General features: G+C 36.7%; 1 protein-coding gene, 2 long non-coding RNA genes and 8 other non-coding genes across 11 annotated transcripts in view; 10 read left to right on the plus strand and 1 right to left on the minus strand.

The window, feature by feature from the left end:
* The window catches only part of LOC148682168 (uncharacterized), a 283001-nt gene that overhangs the window by 225911 nt on the left and 44590 nt on the right, over positions 1-12500 (plus strand). The gene's annotated exons all lie outside the window — the stretch shown is intronic.
* The window catches only part of LOC148682169 (uncharacterized), a 204127-nt gene that overhangs the window by 170417 nt on the left and 21210 nt on the right, over positions 1-12500 (minus strand). The window lies entirely within an intron of this gene.
* Positions 5071-5189, plus strand: LOC148682189 (5S ribosomal RNA). Its single transcript, XR_015944499.1, has one exon. It is a non-coding gene; the product is annotated as a 5S ribosomal RNA (ribosomal RNA).
* Positions 5369-5487, plus strand: LOC137493987 (5S ribosomal RNA). The gene has a single exon (XR_015489460.1). It is a non-coding gene; the product is annotated as a 5S ribosomal RNA (ribosomal RNA).
* On the plus strand, positions 5667-5785 carry LOC137491971 (5S ribosomal RNA). The gene has a single exon (XR_015486179.1). It is a non-coding gene; the product is annotated as a 5S ribosomal RNA (ribosomal RNA).
* Positions 5965-6083, plus strand: LOC148682190 (5S ribosomal RNA). The gene has a single exon (XR_015944540.1). It is a non-coding gene; the product is annotated as a 5S ribosomal RNA (ribosomal RNA).
* Positions 6263-6381, plus strand: LOC137491960 (5S ribosomal RNA). The gene has a single exon (XR_015486180.1). It is a non-coding gene; the product is annotated as a 5S ribosomal RNA (ribosomal RNA).
* On the plus strand, positions 6561-6679 carry LOC137491949 (5S ribosomal RNA). The gene has a single exon (XR_015486182.1). It is a non-coding gene; the product is annotated as a 5S ribosomal RNA (ribosomal RNA).
* On the plus strand, positions 6859-6977 carry LOC137491938 (5S ribosomal RNA). The gene has a single exon (XR_015486183.1). It is a non-coding gene; the product is annotated as a 5S ribosomal RNA (ribosomal RNA).
* LOC137491927 (5S ribosomal RNA) lies at positions 7157-7275 on the plus strand. The gene has a single exon (XR_015486185.1). It is a non-coding gene; the product is annotated as a 5S ribosomal RNA (ribosomal RNA).
* Positions 7514-12500, plus strand: part of LOC148682191 (uncharacterized) — a 137174-nt gene continuing 132187 nt past the window's right edge. Inside the window, exon 1 of the mRNA XM_088650356.1 lies at positions 7514-9909. Within this exon, the coding sequence (XP_088506482.1) occupies positions 7683-9140 (1458 nt within the window). The 5' untranslated portion in view covers positions 7514-7682 and the 3' untranslated portion in view covers positions 9141-9909. The remainder of the gene's footprint in view (positions 9910-12500) is intronic.

The raw sequence follows: 12500 nt of genomic DNA on the forward strand, positions 1-12500 counted from the left end.
AGGAACGGATATTGCAGATGGAACACGATTTCTAAAAGTTAAGTTCACAGATACTGTGAAATCGCTACCATACTCAACAAAGTTTGAGACGCTGACAGGAACAGAACATTTTAGGGTCATACATGACAGACAGGTGAAAGTCTGCAGTGTCTGTATCCAACCAGGACACATTGTAAGAGACTGCCCTAACTTTAAGTGTTATAAATGTGGCATTCAGGGTCATTATGTGCGCGAATGTGACAAAGGAAAATGCAAGTTGTGTAAGATGGTCACTGCAATGTGTGTATGCAGAATTCCAGAGGAAGAAATCATGGGAAGCTCTCTGGATCTATATGAAAGTGTGGAGGACGCAATAACAGGAAAGGAAAAAGATGAAGAAGATGAACAGAATGAAGAAGATATAATGGTAGAACGAAGGGCTGGAGAAGAAGTACAAGAGCCGATGGATGACTCACAAGATGCCATGGGAAAATTCCCACAGAAGCAAGTGGTTCAAGAGGAAGAGGAATTATTATTTGAAGGAGGAGGGAATGGTAAGAAAGGAGGTCAAGAAAAAGCGAACCAAGATGGGAAGGAGCACAAGGAAAATCAAAGGGGAAGAGACTTCATGACAAGAATTTTAGAGACACCACTGATACAACTGGAGGAGGAAATGGACATGAGTGCCGGAAATATCAAGATGCTGAAAAGGAAAATGAAAGGCACCGAAGAAGAGACTACAAAAAAGTAAGATCTGAAGACATTTTCAAATGTGGGTTCTCCTCTTTTTTATACTATATGCAATGTGTGACTTGCTGAAAATTGCCTGTTTGAACTGCAATGGACTAAGAGAAATGGAAAAGTTTGAGAGGGTGATTAGAAAGTTCAAAACAGATGTAATTTGTTTGCAAGAAACACATTGGTCAAATGATAAAATGAGTGATATAAAAAATGTTTGGGGAGAAGAGATTTATGTAAATCATGGAAGTCAGAGAGCATGCGGTGTGGCGATTTTGCTTAAAAAGGGAGGAATACATAATGTAAAGCAAATACATAACGATGGTAATGGTAGATTGTTGGGAATAGACTTCATGTATTACAATGAATCCTTTAGATTGCTTAATTTATATGCTCCTAACATAGAAACTGAAAGAAAAGAGGTTTTTAAAACAATGAAACCACTGTGCACAGGCAACTGCATAGTAGTTGGAGATTTTAATGTTTGGTGCACAAGGCTTGATGTGTCAAAAAGTATTAATTTTAAATCAGATGCATCCAGAAGATACTTAAATGAATTAATGCAAAGTGAGAACATGGTGGATGCCTGGAGGGAGGAGAACCCATTCAAGAGGGAATTCTCAAGAAGGCAAATAGTATTAGGGGTTTTAAAACAAAGTCGTATAGACTTATGTTTAGTAAAAAGGGAAATATTGCAGTATGTGAAAAATGTAAGTTATAAGTTTATTGAAATAGGAGATCATGCTGCTATGATGGTAAAGATGAGTTTAAATTTAGAATCAAGGGGTGGGGGGATGTGGTGCCTGAATGCAAGTTTATTAAAAGAAGAGGCATATAGGGAGAGCATTGAAAGATGTATAAGGTATGAAATGGAAAATCCATTATTTGAAAATAATGTATGCGAGTGGTGGGAGGATTTGAAAGAGAAAATAAAAATAAGAAGTATACGATATTCAAAACAGAGGAACTTTAAGAGAAAAATGGAGATGGAAAGCATGAGAAATAATTTAGAGAAAGAAGCAGAGAAAATAGAAAACAACCCTGAGTACACAAAAGAAAACTTTCTGAGGATAAAAGGGGTATTGGAGATGTATGAAACAGAAAAATGTGAAGGTGCAAAAGTGAGAAGCAGGGCAAAGTATGCACTTGAAGGGGAGAGGTGTACAAAATACTTTCTAAATTTGGAAAAGGGAAAGCAGAGGAAAAATTACATTACAGAACTAAAAAATGAAAATGGTGAAAAGATAACAGATTATGTAAAAATATTGGAAACAGTACAATTATTTTATGAAAGACTTTTTAAGAAAGAGAATACAAAACAGGAATATGTGGACAAAGTTTTAAATACTGTAAACGTTAAGTTAAGTGATGAAGAAAGGGAGACATGTGAAAGAGATATAAACATAGAAGAAATAAAACAAGCAATAAAAGAAACAAAAGTGAATAAAAGTCCAGGGTCAGATGGGTTAACGCATGAGTTTTATAAAACTTTTGAAGAGATATTAACACCGATACTGATGAAATTATTTAAACATATGGAAGAAAGAAGAGAGATACCAGAATCAACAGGTTTGGGAGTAATCACCATACTTTACAAGAATAAAGGCAGTCCGCTAAATTTGGAAAATTATAGACCTTTAAGTCTTTTAAACACAGATTATAAGATTCTAACAAAAATTTTAGCTAATAGAATAAAAAGAGTAGTGAGAAGCATAATATCACCTAATCAAGCTTATGGCATACCAGGGAGGGACATCACTGACACAATATGCACAATTAGAGATGTTGTGAGCAGCATGGACAAAGATGGAGAAGGAGGATTAATGCTATGCATTGACCTAAATAAAGCATTTGACAGGGTAGAACACAATTTCATGGAACAAGCAATGAGAAGATATGGGTTTGGAGAGAAGATTTTAAATTGGATAAAGCTGTTGTATAAAAATGCAAAAAGTTGTGTAAAAGTGAATGGAGTTTTAACAAACACCTTTCCATTGGAAAGATCAGTGAGACAGGGATGTCCGTTGTCAGCGATGCTATACTCAATATCTATAGAATCGCTGGCAACACTAGTAAAGCAAGATAAGGAAATAAGAGGAATTCAAATACCATATGGTGGTGTGAGTTTAATTCATCAGTAGGCAGATGATACAACGTTCACAGTAAGGGACATGAGAAGTATAAAACGAATAATGAATCATATAGAAGTATATGGGAAAGCATCAGGAGCTAAAATCAATATAGAAAAATCTGAAATAATGAGTATAGGTGGGGTGGGGTTGAGTGGGTGTGATATACCTTTCAAAGTTGCAAAAGAACAAACAGTGATTCTTGGAGTTAATATAGGAGTGAATACAAAAGAAGCAACAAATGCCACATGGACGGGTATCTTAAATAAAATTAAAAAAGTTTTAGGATACTGGAAATTAAGAGAATTAAGACTAAAGGGCAAAATCACAGTTGTGAATTCATTGCTTCTAACTAAATGTAACTATATTTTAGGAGCAGTTGACTTACCGGTGTGGGTTTTAAATGAGATAAAAGAGGTTCTGAATAATTTCATATGGGGAGGGAAAGGAGTCAAAATATCCAACAAAACATTAATAGCAGACTACACAGAAGGAGGTTTAAAGCTGATTGATCTTAACGTTAAAAAGAAAGCATTAAGAGTGAAAATAATGAAAAAACTTCTATATGGTAATGAGGAATTTGGGTGGAAAGGTTTTATGAGAGAATATTTGAGTAAAAGTAGTGGATGTGGAGAAGAAGGGGTTTTCATGTCTTTAAAGAAACCAATGTATGAAAACATACCTGTATTTTATCAAGAAGTATGCAGTGCTTGGTCTGAATTTGTAATGGAAGTGGGATATGAGTGTGAAAATATAAATCAAATACATAAGCAGCCAGTATTTCTGAATCCAAAGATACAGATGAGAGGGAGGATGTTTTATAATAGACTGTATATGAAAGCTGGAATAAGACAAGTAAAAGACATGGTATATGAATTTGTCAAAGGTTTTTTACCAAACAGAGCTATTTATGACTCTGTGGTGGAGTGGGATGATGAAATTAAAAAATCACAAGTAGACTCTGTTTGTGAAAACATCAGAGTTAGCTTACCAAAGAGATGGGTTGAAATGATTGAGAGAGAAAGTGCCAAACCAGGAAATTGGGGAATGCCAGAAATGTTTATTGTCAAAAATGGTAAAAAGATATGTTTATCTGATGTAATAACAAAAACTATATATGGAATGTTTGTGGAAAAGGAAATCAAACTGCCTGCATCTGAAAATGTGTGGCCAAAACTGTTCCCAAATTTAAATGTTAAAACAATTTGGAAAAATTTAAATGTGAAATACAACAGCTTAGACTGTGAAAATTTAGATTTTAAGTTACGGCATAATAGAATATACACAAAGGTTGTGATTCATCAAATAAACAGAAATGTAAACAGGGAGTGTGATGTATGTAAGTCTGATCCAGAGACCCTGATGCACATTTTCTTTGAATGTAAGGAGCTGGGATTTTTTCATGAAAAATTGAAACAACTGATAAAGGACAATTGGGCGAAAAATGCACAAGGAAATGAATGGAAACAACTGTTCTTATTTGGAGAAAATACAAATTGCAAAGACAAAAATGTAAATTTATGTAATTTTTTTCTGAGTCATGCAAGGTATGCAATATGGGCAAGGAGGAATATGGCATATTTTGAAGCAAAAATAATAGACGTGAATGTCATGTTTAAAAGTGTAGTTAGAAAGAATGTGTACTTAATGTGGAAATATCTAAGAACAGATGTTTTTGAGGAAGCTTTTATTCATGAAAATGAGCTTATAACGGTAGACCACAAAAAGGGATTGATGCTTAATTTTTAAGTTGATTGGAAAAAATAAGATGACTGATATGCTAGATATAAGTGAATGTGAAATGTCATGTTTATGATGATTTGGTAGCAATGTATAATGTACAGATTGTTCTTTGTATATGTTTTATGAAATGTTTACATATGATGTATTTTTAAAAAAGTTTTTTCAATAAAAAAAAAAAAAAAAAAAAAAAAAAAAAAAAAAAAGGAAATGCCCGATCTCATCTGATCTCGGAAGTAAAGCAGGGTCGGGCCTGGTTAGTACTTGGATGGGTGACCGCCTGGGAATACCAGGTGCTGTAAGCTTTTCGAAGTCCTTCATTTGGCAGCTGATAGACTTCCCCGTGTCACAGCTTCGCTGCCGTTATTTTTTTCTCGCCTTCAAGGGGATTGTTTCTGTCGGTGCTGTGTCAATGGCAGCTGAGCTGCGCTCGGTCCCTGGTGCTGCACCTTGTTTAAATAGCCAACTCTTGACAGCCTCTTTTGCTTACGGCCATACCACCCTGGAAATGCCCGATCTCATCTGAACTCGGAAGTAAAGCAGTGTCGGGCCTGGTTAGTACTTGGATGGGAGACCGCCTGGGAATACCAGGTGCTGTAAGCTTTTCGAAGTCCTTCATTTGGCAGCTGATAGACTTCCCCGTGTCACAGCTTCGCTGCCGTTATTTTTTTCTCGCCTTCAAGGGCATTGTTTCTGTCGGTGCTGTGTCAATGGCAGCTGAGCTGCGCTCGGTCCCTGGTGCTGCACCTTGTTTAAATAGCCAACTCTTGTCGGCCTCTTTAGCTTACGTCTATACCACCCTGGAAATGCCCGATCTCATCTGAACTCGGAAGTAAAGCAGGGTCGGGCCTGGTTAGTACTTAGATGGGAGACCGCCTGGGAATACCAGGTGCTGTAAGCTTTTCGAAGTCCTTCATTTGGCAGCTGATAGACTTCCCCGTGTCACAGCTTCGCTGCCGTTATTTTTTTCTCACCTTCAAGGGCATTGTTTCTGTCGGTGCTGTGTCAATGGCAGCTGAGCTGCGCTCGGTCCCTGGTGCTGCACCTTGTTTAAATAGCCAAATCTTGACAGCCTCTTTCGCTTACGGCCATACCACCCTGGAAATGCCCGATCTCATCTGAACTCGGAAGTAAAGCAGGGTCGGGCCTGGTTAGTACTTGGATGGGAGACCGCCTGGGAATACCAGGTGCTGTAAGCTTTTCGAAGTACTTCATTTGGCAGCTGATAGACTTCCCCGTGTCACAGCTTCGCTGCCGTTATTTTTTTCTCGCCTTCAAGGGCATTGTTTCTGTCGGTGCTGTGTCAATGGCAGCTGAGCTGCGCTCGGTCCCTGGTGCTGCACCTTGTTTAAATAGCCAACTCTTGACAGCCTGTTTCGCTTACTGCCATACCACCCTGGAAATGCCCGATCTCATCTGATCTCGGAAGTAAAGCAGGGTCGGGCCTGGTTAGTACTTGGATGGGAGACCGCCTGGGAATACCAGGTGCTGTAAGCTTTTCGAAGTCCTTCATTTGGCAGCTGATAGACTTCCCCGTGTCACAGCTTCGCTGCCGTTATTTTTTTCTCGCCTTCAAGGGCATTGTTTCTGTCGGTGCTGTGTCAATGGCAGCTGAGCTGCGCACGGTCCCTGGTGCTGCACCTTGTTTAAATAGCCAACTCTTGACAGCCTCTTTCGCTTACGGCCATACCACCCTGGAAATGCCCGATCTCATCTGAACTCGGAAGTAAAGCAGGGTCGGGCCTGGTTAGTACTTGGATGGGAGACCGCCTGGGAATACCAGGTGCTGTAAGCTTTTCGAAGTCCTTCATTTGGCAGCTGATAGACTTCCCCGTGTCACAGCTTCGCTGCCGTTATTTTTTTCTCGCCTTCAAGGGCATTGTTTCTGTCGGTGCTGTGTCAATGGCAGCTGAGCTGCGCTCGGTCCCTGGTGCTGCACCTTGTTTAAATAGCCAACTCTTGACAGCCTCTTTCGCTTACGGCCATACCACCCTGGAAATGCCCGATCTCATCTGAACTCGGAAGTAAAGCAGGGTCGGGCCTGGTTAGTACTTGGATGGGAGACCGCCTGGGAATACCAGGTGCTGTAAGCTTTTCGAAGTCCTTCATTTGGCAGCTGATAGACTTCCCCGTGTCACAGCTTCGCTGCCGTTATTTTTTTCTCGCCTTCAAGGGCATTGTTTCTGTCGGTGCTGTGTCAATGGCAGCTGAGCTGCGCACGGTCCCTGGTGCTGCACCTTGTTTAAATAGCCAACTCTTGACAGCCTCTTTCGCTTACGGCCATACCACCCTGGAAATGCCCGATCTCATCTGAACTCGGAAGTAAAGCAGGGTCGGGCCTGGTTAGTACTTGGATGGGAGACCGCCTGGGAATACCAGGTGCTGTAAGCTTTTCGAAGTCCTTCATTTGGCAGCTGATAGACTTCCCCGTGTCACAGCTTCGCTGCCGTTATTTTTTTCTCGCCTTCAAGGGCATTGTTTCTGTCGGTGCTGTGTCAATGGCAGCTGAGCTGCGCTCGGTCCCTGGTGCTGCACCTTGTTTAAATAGCCAACTCTTGACAGCCTCTTTCGCTTACGGCCATACCACCCTGGAAATGCCCGATCTCATCTGAACTCGGAAGTAAAGCAGGGTCGGGCCTGGTTAGTACTTGGATGGGAGACCGCCTGGGAATACCAGGTGCTGTAAGCTTTTCGAAGTCCTTCATTTGGCAGCTGATAGACTTCCCCGTGTCACAGCTTCGCTGCCGTTATTTTTTTCTCGCCTTCAAGGGCATTGTTTCTGTCGGTGCTGTGTCAATGGCAGCTGAGCTGCGCTCGGTCCCTGGTGCTGCACCTTGTTTAAATAGCCAACTCTTGACAGCCTCTTTCGCTTACGGCCATACCACCCTGGACACGCCCTCTAGTGTGAGTTAGAGTTGGTGCACTGCAGGAAGTGTGAGGTGGCAGAAGGAAGAGAGAGGCTCTTCCATTTTGGCAGTTTTGTTTTTTATTTTTAGTTTTTGCATTACAAAGTTTACTTTAATTGTTTTTTCAGTTAAAGATTATTTTTAACTAACCCCAAACAGTAACACTGTTTTGGGGTTAGAAAACAACAAAATGGACACTACGGAGAAAGAGAATGGACAGGACACAAATGGAAAAAGGAACAGAGAACAAGGAAATGCTACAAACATGCTTGAAAGGACACGAAATGAAGATGCTGGAGAAAACAGCAATGAGACATGGGCAACAGTTGTCTCAAAGAAAAAAGAAGGGAAAGGAGGTGGTCAAGAAAAGAAAGGTAATCTACAATCAATTGCAAGTATTGAAAGTGAAAAGAATACTGAAGGACAAATGAATGCTTTAAGTCAAAAACAACAAATGCTGAACAAACTAAAGAAGCAAGCAAGATATCAAAGAGAATATAAGAAGGAAGCCACACTGACAATGATGATAAAGGATGTTGAAAACTCAACTATAAACAACATAATCAAAGCAGTTGAAGACAAAGTGGGGATTGGCAAATTAATTGGACTGAGAAGGAAAAACAACAATGAATTTGAACTGACAATGGAAAGTGAAAAAGAATGCGAGATATTGATTAACGGACTGATGATTAATGGAGAAGAATGTGAAGTGAAAAAGCTGTGTGCAACAGAAAAAATGGTATCTTTCCTGAACTTGCCCAGTTATATACAGGATGAGGAGATACAACAGAAACTGAGTAATTGGGGAGTAACTCCTATACTGCCAATAAGAAGGAAATATCATCCGGGAACAATGGTTGCAGACGGAACACGATTTGTGAAGGTAAAGTTTCCCAAAGAAGTTAAATCTTTACCATACAATGTTGGCTTCATGACGGAAGAAGGGATGCAGTATTTCAGAGTGATACATGACAATCAACTGAAAATGTGCAGACTTTGCTCAAGTACAGAGCATGAAAAGAAAGACTGCCCAAATTTCACGTGCAGGAGATGTCTTCAGCAGGGGCATTATGTGCGGGACTGCGAAGTTCCGCAGTGCCAGGGCTGCGAGAGGGCATCAACAAGATGTAACTGCAACAAAGAGGAGGAAGTTGAAAGGATGGAAACACAAGCGTCACTTGAAAATACTGCAACAGAAAGGAAGGAGGACAAAACAGGAGAAGAAAACAATACAGAAGAGGACAGAAATGAGCAAGAGGATAAAGAAATGGAACTGGGAGAAGGAGCAAACAAGGAAGAAGGAGAACCAAATAATAGACAATTTGCTGAGGAACAAAATGATGAGGACACTATAGAACTGAACAATGAAGAGAGACAGGAGAAAACAAGGACTGAGGACAATGAAATAAGAGCAATAAATGAGGTAAGAGCAATGGATTTTGAAAGGGGGAATTATGGACTGGAAAAAAAAGAAAAAGGAAAAAAGATAAAAGATTTAAAATCAAGATCTAAAAGTGGCCTAAACATTGAAATGGTTCTACAACGGCAGAAAATAAGAAGAGAAGAGATAAAAGAAAGAATGGAAAGGAAAAAATTTGAAAAAGGAGATGCAAGAAACATTTGTTTAAGTGACAGTGACTCAGAATGAATGGTGGTTATTGGTTTATCCAATAATTATACTAATGAGTAATGTATGTGTGGTATCATTGAATGTAAGAGGATTGTCCAAATGTGAAAAGTTTGAAAGATTAACGTGTTTGACAAAAAAGTGTGATATATTATGTTTACAAGAGACAAAGTGGGAAAATGAGATTAAAAATGAAATGAGAAAATTATGGAATGGTGAAATATTTAGTAATGGGAATATAGAAAAGAATAGAGGAGTAGCAATTTTAATAAAAAGAGGGATTTTTGAGAAAGTAGAATTAGACTATAAAGACACAAATGGAAGAATAATAATTGTAAAAGTTCTGTATGGTGGGAAAAGTTTTAGAGTATGCAACATACATGCACCAAATGAGGAAAAGGACAAATATAACTTTTATAAGGAAATAGATAAACTAATAGAAAAGAATGAAAACATATTTATTTTAGGAGATTTTAATATTGCCATGCAAAGAATAGATATAGATGACTCAATGAATTTTAGAACAGACAGAGGGAGGAATGAACTACAAAATTTAATGAGAAAATGTGATTTGGTAGACGTAGGGAGAGAGCGAAATGGTATGAAAAGAGAATATTCAAGAAGAGAAATTGCAAATAGGATTTTAAAGCAAAGTAGAATTGACTTGTTTTTATGTAAGAAAAAAGAAGTACAATATGTTAACACAATTTTATATAAAACCTATAGTGAAAGTGATCATGATTTTTTATGGATAACGATGAATTTTAATGAGATTGAAAAAGGACCAGGAGTGTGGATACTCAACACTGAGCTGTTAAAAATAGAAAGTTATAAAATGGATATAGAAAATATAATAATTAATAGTGTGAATGATGAAATGTTTGAAACAGAAACAGGTTTATGGTGGGATAATCTGAAAAATAGTATAAAAGAATACTCAATAAATATATCAGAAAAAATAAAAAAGGCAAAAAAATTCAAGGAAAATAAAATTAGAAAAGAATGGAATGAAGAAATGAGTAAAGTAAATGGGATAAATGTTGACAAAATAATAGAATTACAGGAAAAGCTGAAGAAAATTGAAGAAGAAAAGTGTAAAGGAGTAATTATTAGAAGCAGAGCTAAAGACATTGTAGAAGGAGAAAGAAGTACAAAATACTTTTATGAATTAGAAAAAACAAGACAGAGAGCAGCTATAATAAAATGTATAAAAACACAAGATGGGAAAACTGTAGAAGACAAAGAGGGAATTTTAAACGAAACTAGACAATTTTATAAGGAATTATTTACAGAAAATGGAGTAAATTTAAATGATGAACATTTTTTATTAGAAAAAATAACAGCAAAATTAAATAAAGAGGACAAGGAAATGTGTGAGAGTGAGATAACGGATTTAGAAATAGAAACAGCTATTGATCAGTCGAGAAATGGGAAAAGTCCAGGAATAGATGGACTACCAGTTGAGTTTTATAAAGTTTTTAAAAATGTTTTAATTCCTATTTTAAATGAAATATACAGTGATATTTATGAAAAAGGGGAGTTAACAAATAGTATGAAGAAAGGAATGGTGAAAATGATTTATAAAAGAAATGGAGACAAGGGAGACTTAAAAAATTATCGACCCTTAAGCATGCTGAACATGGACTATAAAATTTTAGCAAAGGTTTTAGCTAATAGATTAAAGGTAGTTGTACCTAACATAATTAAAACAAATCAAGCATATGCAGTTCTAAAAAGAGACATAACTGATGTCATAAACAATATAAGAGATGTAATATGGTATATGAGAGAGGAAAAAGAAACAGGATATATAATCAGTGTCGATTTAGAAAAAGCTTTTGATAGAGTGGAACACAAATATATGATGGATGTAATGGAGAGATTTGGTTTTGGAGAAAGATACTTACAATGGATAAAATGTTTGTATGCAGATATAACAAGCTGTATAAAAGTAAATGTTTTTTTAACTAAAGATTTTAAAATAACAAGATCAATAAGACAAGGATGTCCAATGTCAGCACTATTATACACACTTGTATCTGAAACATTGAGATTAGCAATTGATAATGAAACGCAAATACGAGGATTATGTATAAAAGGAACAGACTTAGAACACAAAATATTTCAGTATGCTGATGATACCACTTTAATAGTAAAAGATATTAAAAGTATTGAAAAAGTAGAGGAAATTTTAAACAGATATTGTAAAGGAACAGGAGCAAAAATTAATAAGGAAAAAACTAAATACATGAGACTGGGAAAAATAAATGTTTTACCAGAAAAAATTAAATTTAAAGAGGAGAAAGTTGATATGAAAATTTTAGGTACAAGGGTTGGTGAAAATGAAAATGAAACAAGGAATTTAATGTGGGAGGAAGTTTTAAAGGGAATGGAGAAAAGATTACATTTCTGGAAATTAAGAGGTTTGTTTTTAAAGGGGAAAGTTTTAGTTTTAAATTCTTTATTTTTATCAAAAATGTGGTATGTTTTAGGTACAGTGAGTTTGCCAATGAGTGTGTATAAAAAGATAAAAGCTATTGTTTTGGATTTCTTATGGGATGGAAAACCTTCCAAAATAGCTTATGACACCATAATTGGTAAAGTTGAAGAAGGAGGCTTAGGTTTAATTGATCCACTAATCAGAATGAAAAGCATAAGAATTAAAACTGTAAATAAATATTGGAAAGAAGAAAAACATGTATGGAAAGATGTGATGAGGTATTTTTTAAATAAATGTGGGGAAATACAAGAATATATATTATGGATGAAGCCCAAAGAGAATATGATGAATAAAGTTCCAGAATTCTACAAAGAGGTTATTAAAGCATGGGGAGATTTTAGAAAGCATATTGATTGTTCATTTAGTAAAGAAGAGATTTTAAAGCAACCGCTGTTTTTAAATGAATACATTAAAGAAGGGAATAATACTATTTTTTATAAGAAATGGTTTAATGCAGGAATAAAGCAAATTAAAGATATTTTATATGAAGTGATACCTGGTTATGTACAGGTGCACGTAATAAAAGATGCAATAATAGAAAACTATGAAAACGAAACTAAAAGAGTTATTGAAAATCAGTTTAACAACTTGAAAAAAAATATACCAAAAGAATGGAAAGAAATTATAGAAAAGAAATTGGAAATGCACAGAGATGAAGGAAGGGTGATAAACTTTAAAGAAAATCAATATGCTTTTAAAGATGGTATACTGAAAATGTTTTATTCTTGTTTACGTAAAGATGTTTTTGTTACACCAAAAGCAGAAGAGTACTGGAAAAGATTATATCCCAATATTGAAAAGAAGGAAATATGGCAAAATTTAAGAGCTTGGTGGAAAAGTCCCGTTTTAGAGAATTTTGATTACATTTTAAGACAAAACTG

This window comes from Danio rerio, chromosome 4 (assembly GCF_052040795.2).
Source record: "Danio rerio strain M-AB ecotype USA chromosome 4, GRCz13ab, whole genome shotgun sequence".
In the NCBI taxonomy this organism is placed as follows: domain Eukaryota; kingdom Metazoa; phylum Chordata; class Actinopteri; order Cypriniformes; family Danionidae; genus Danio; species Danio rerio.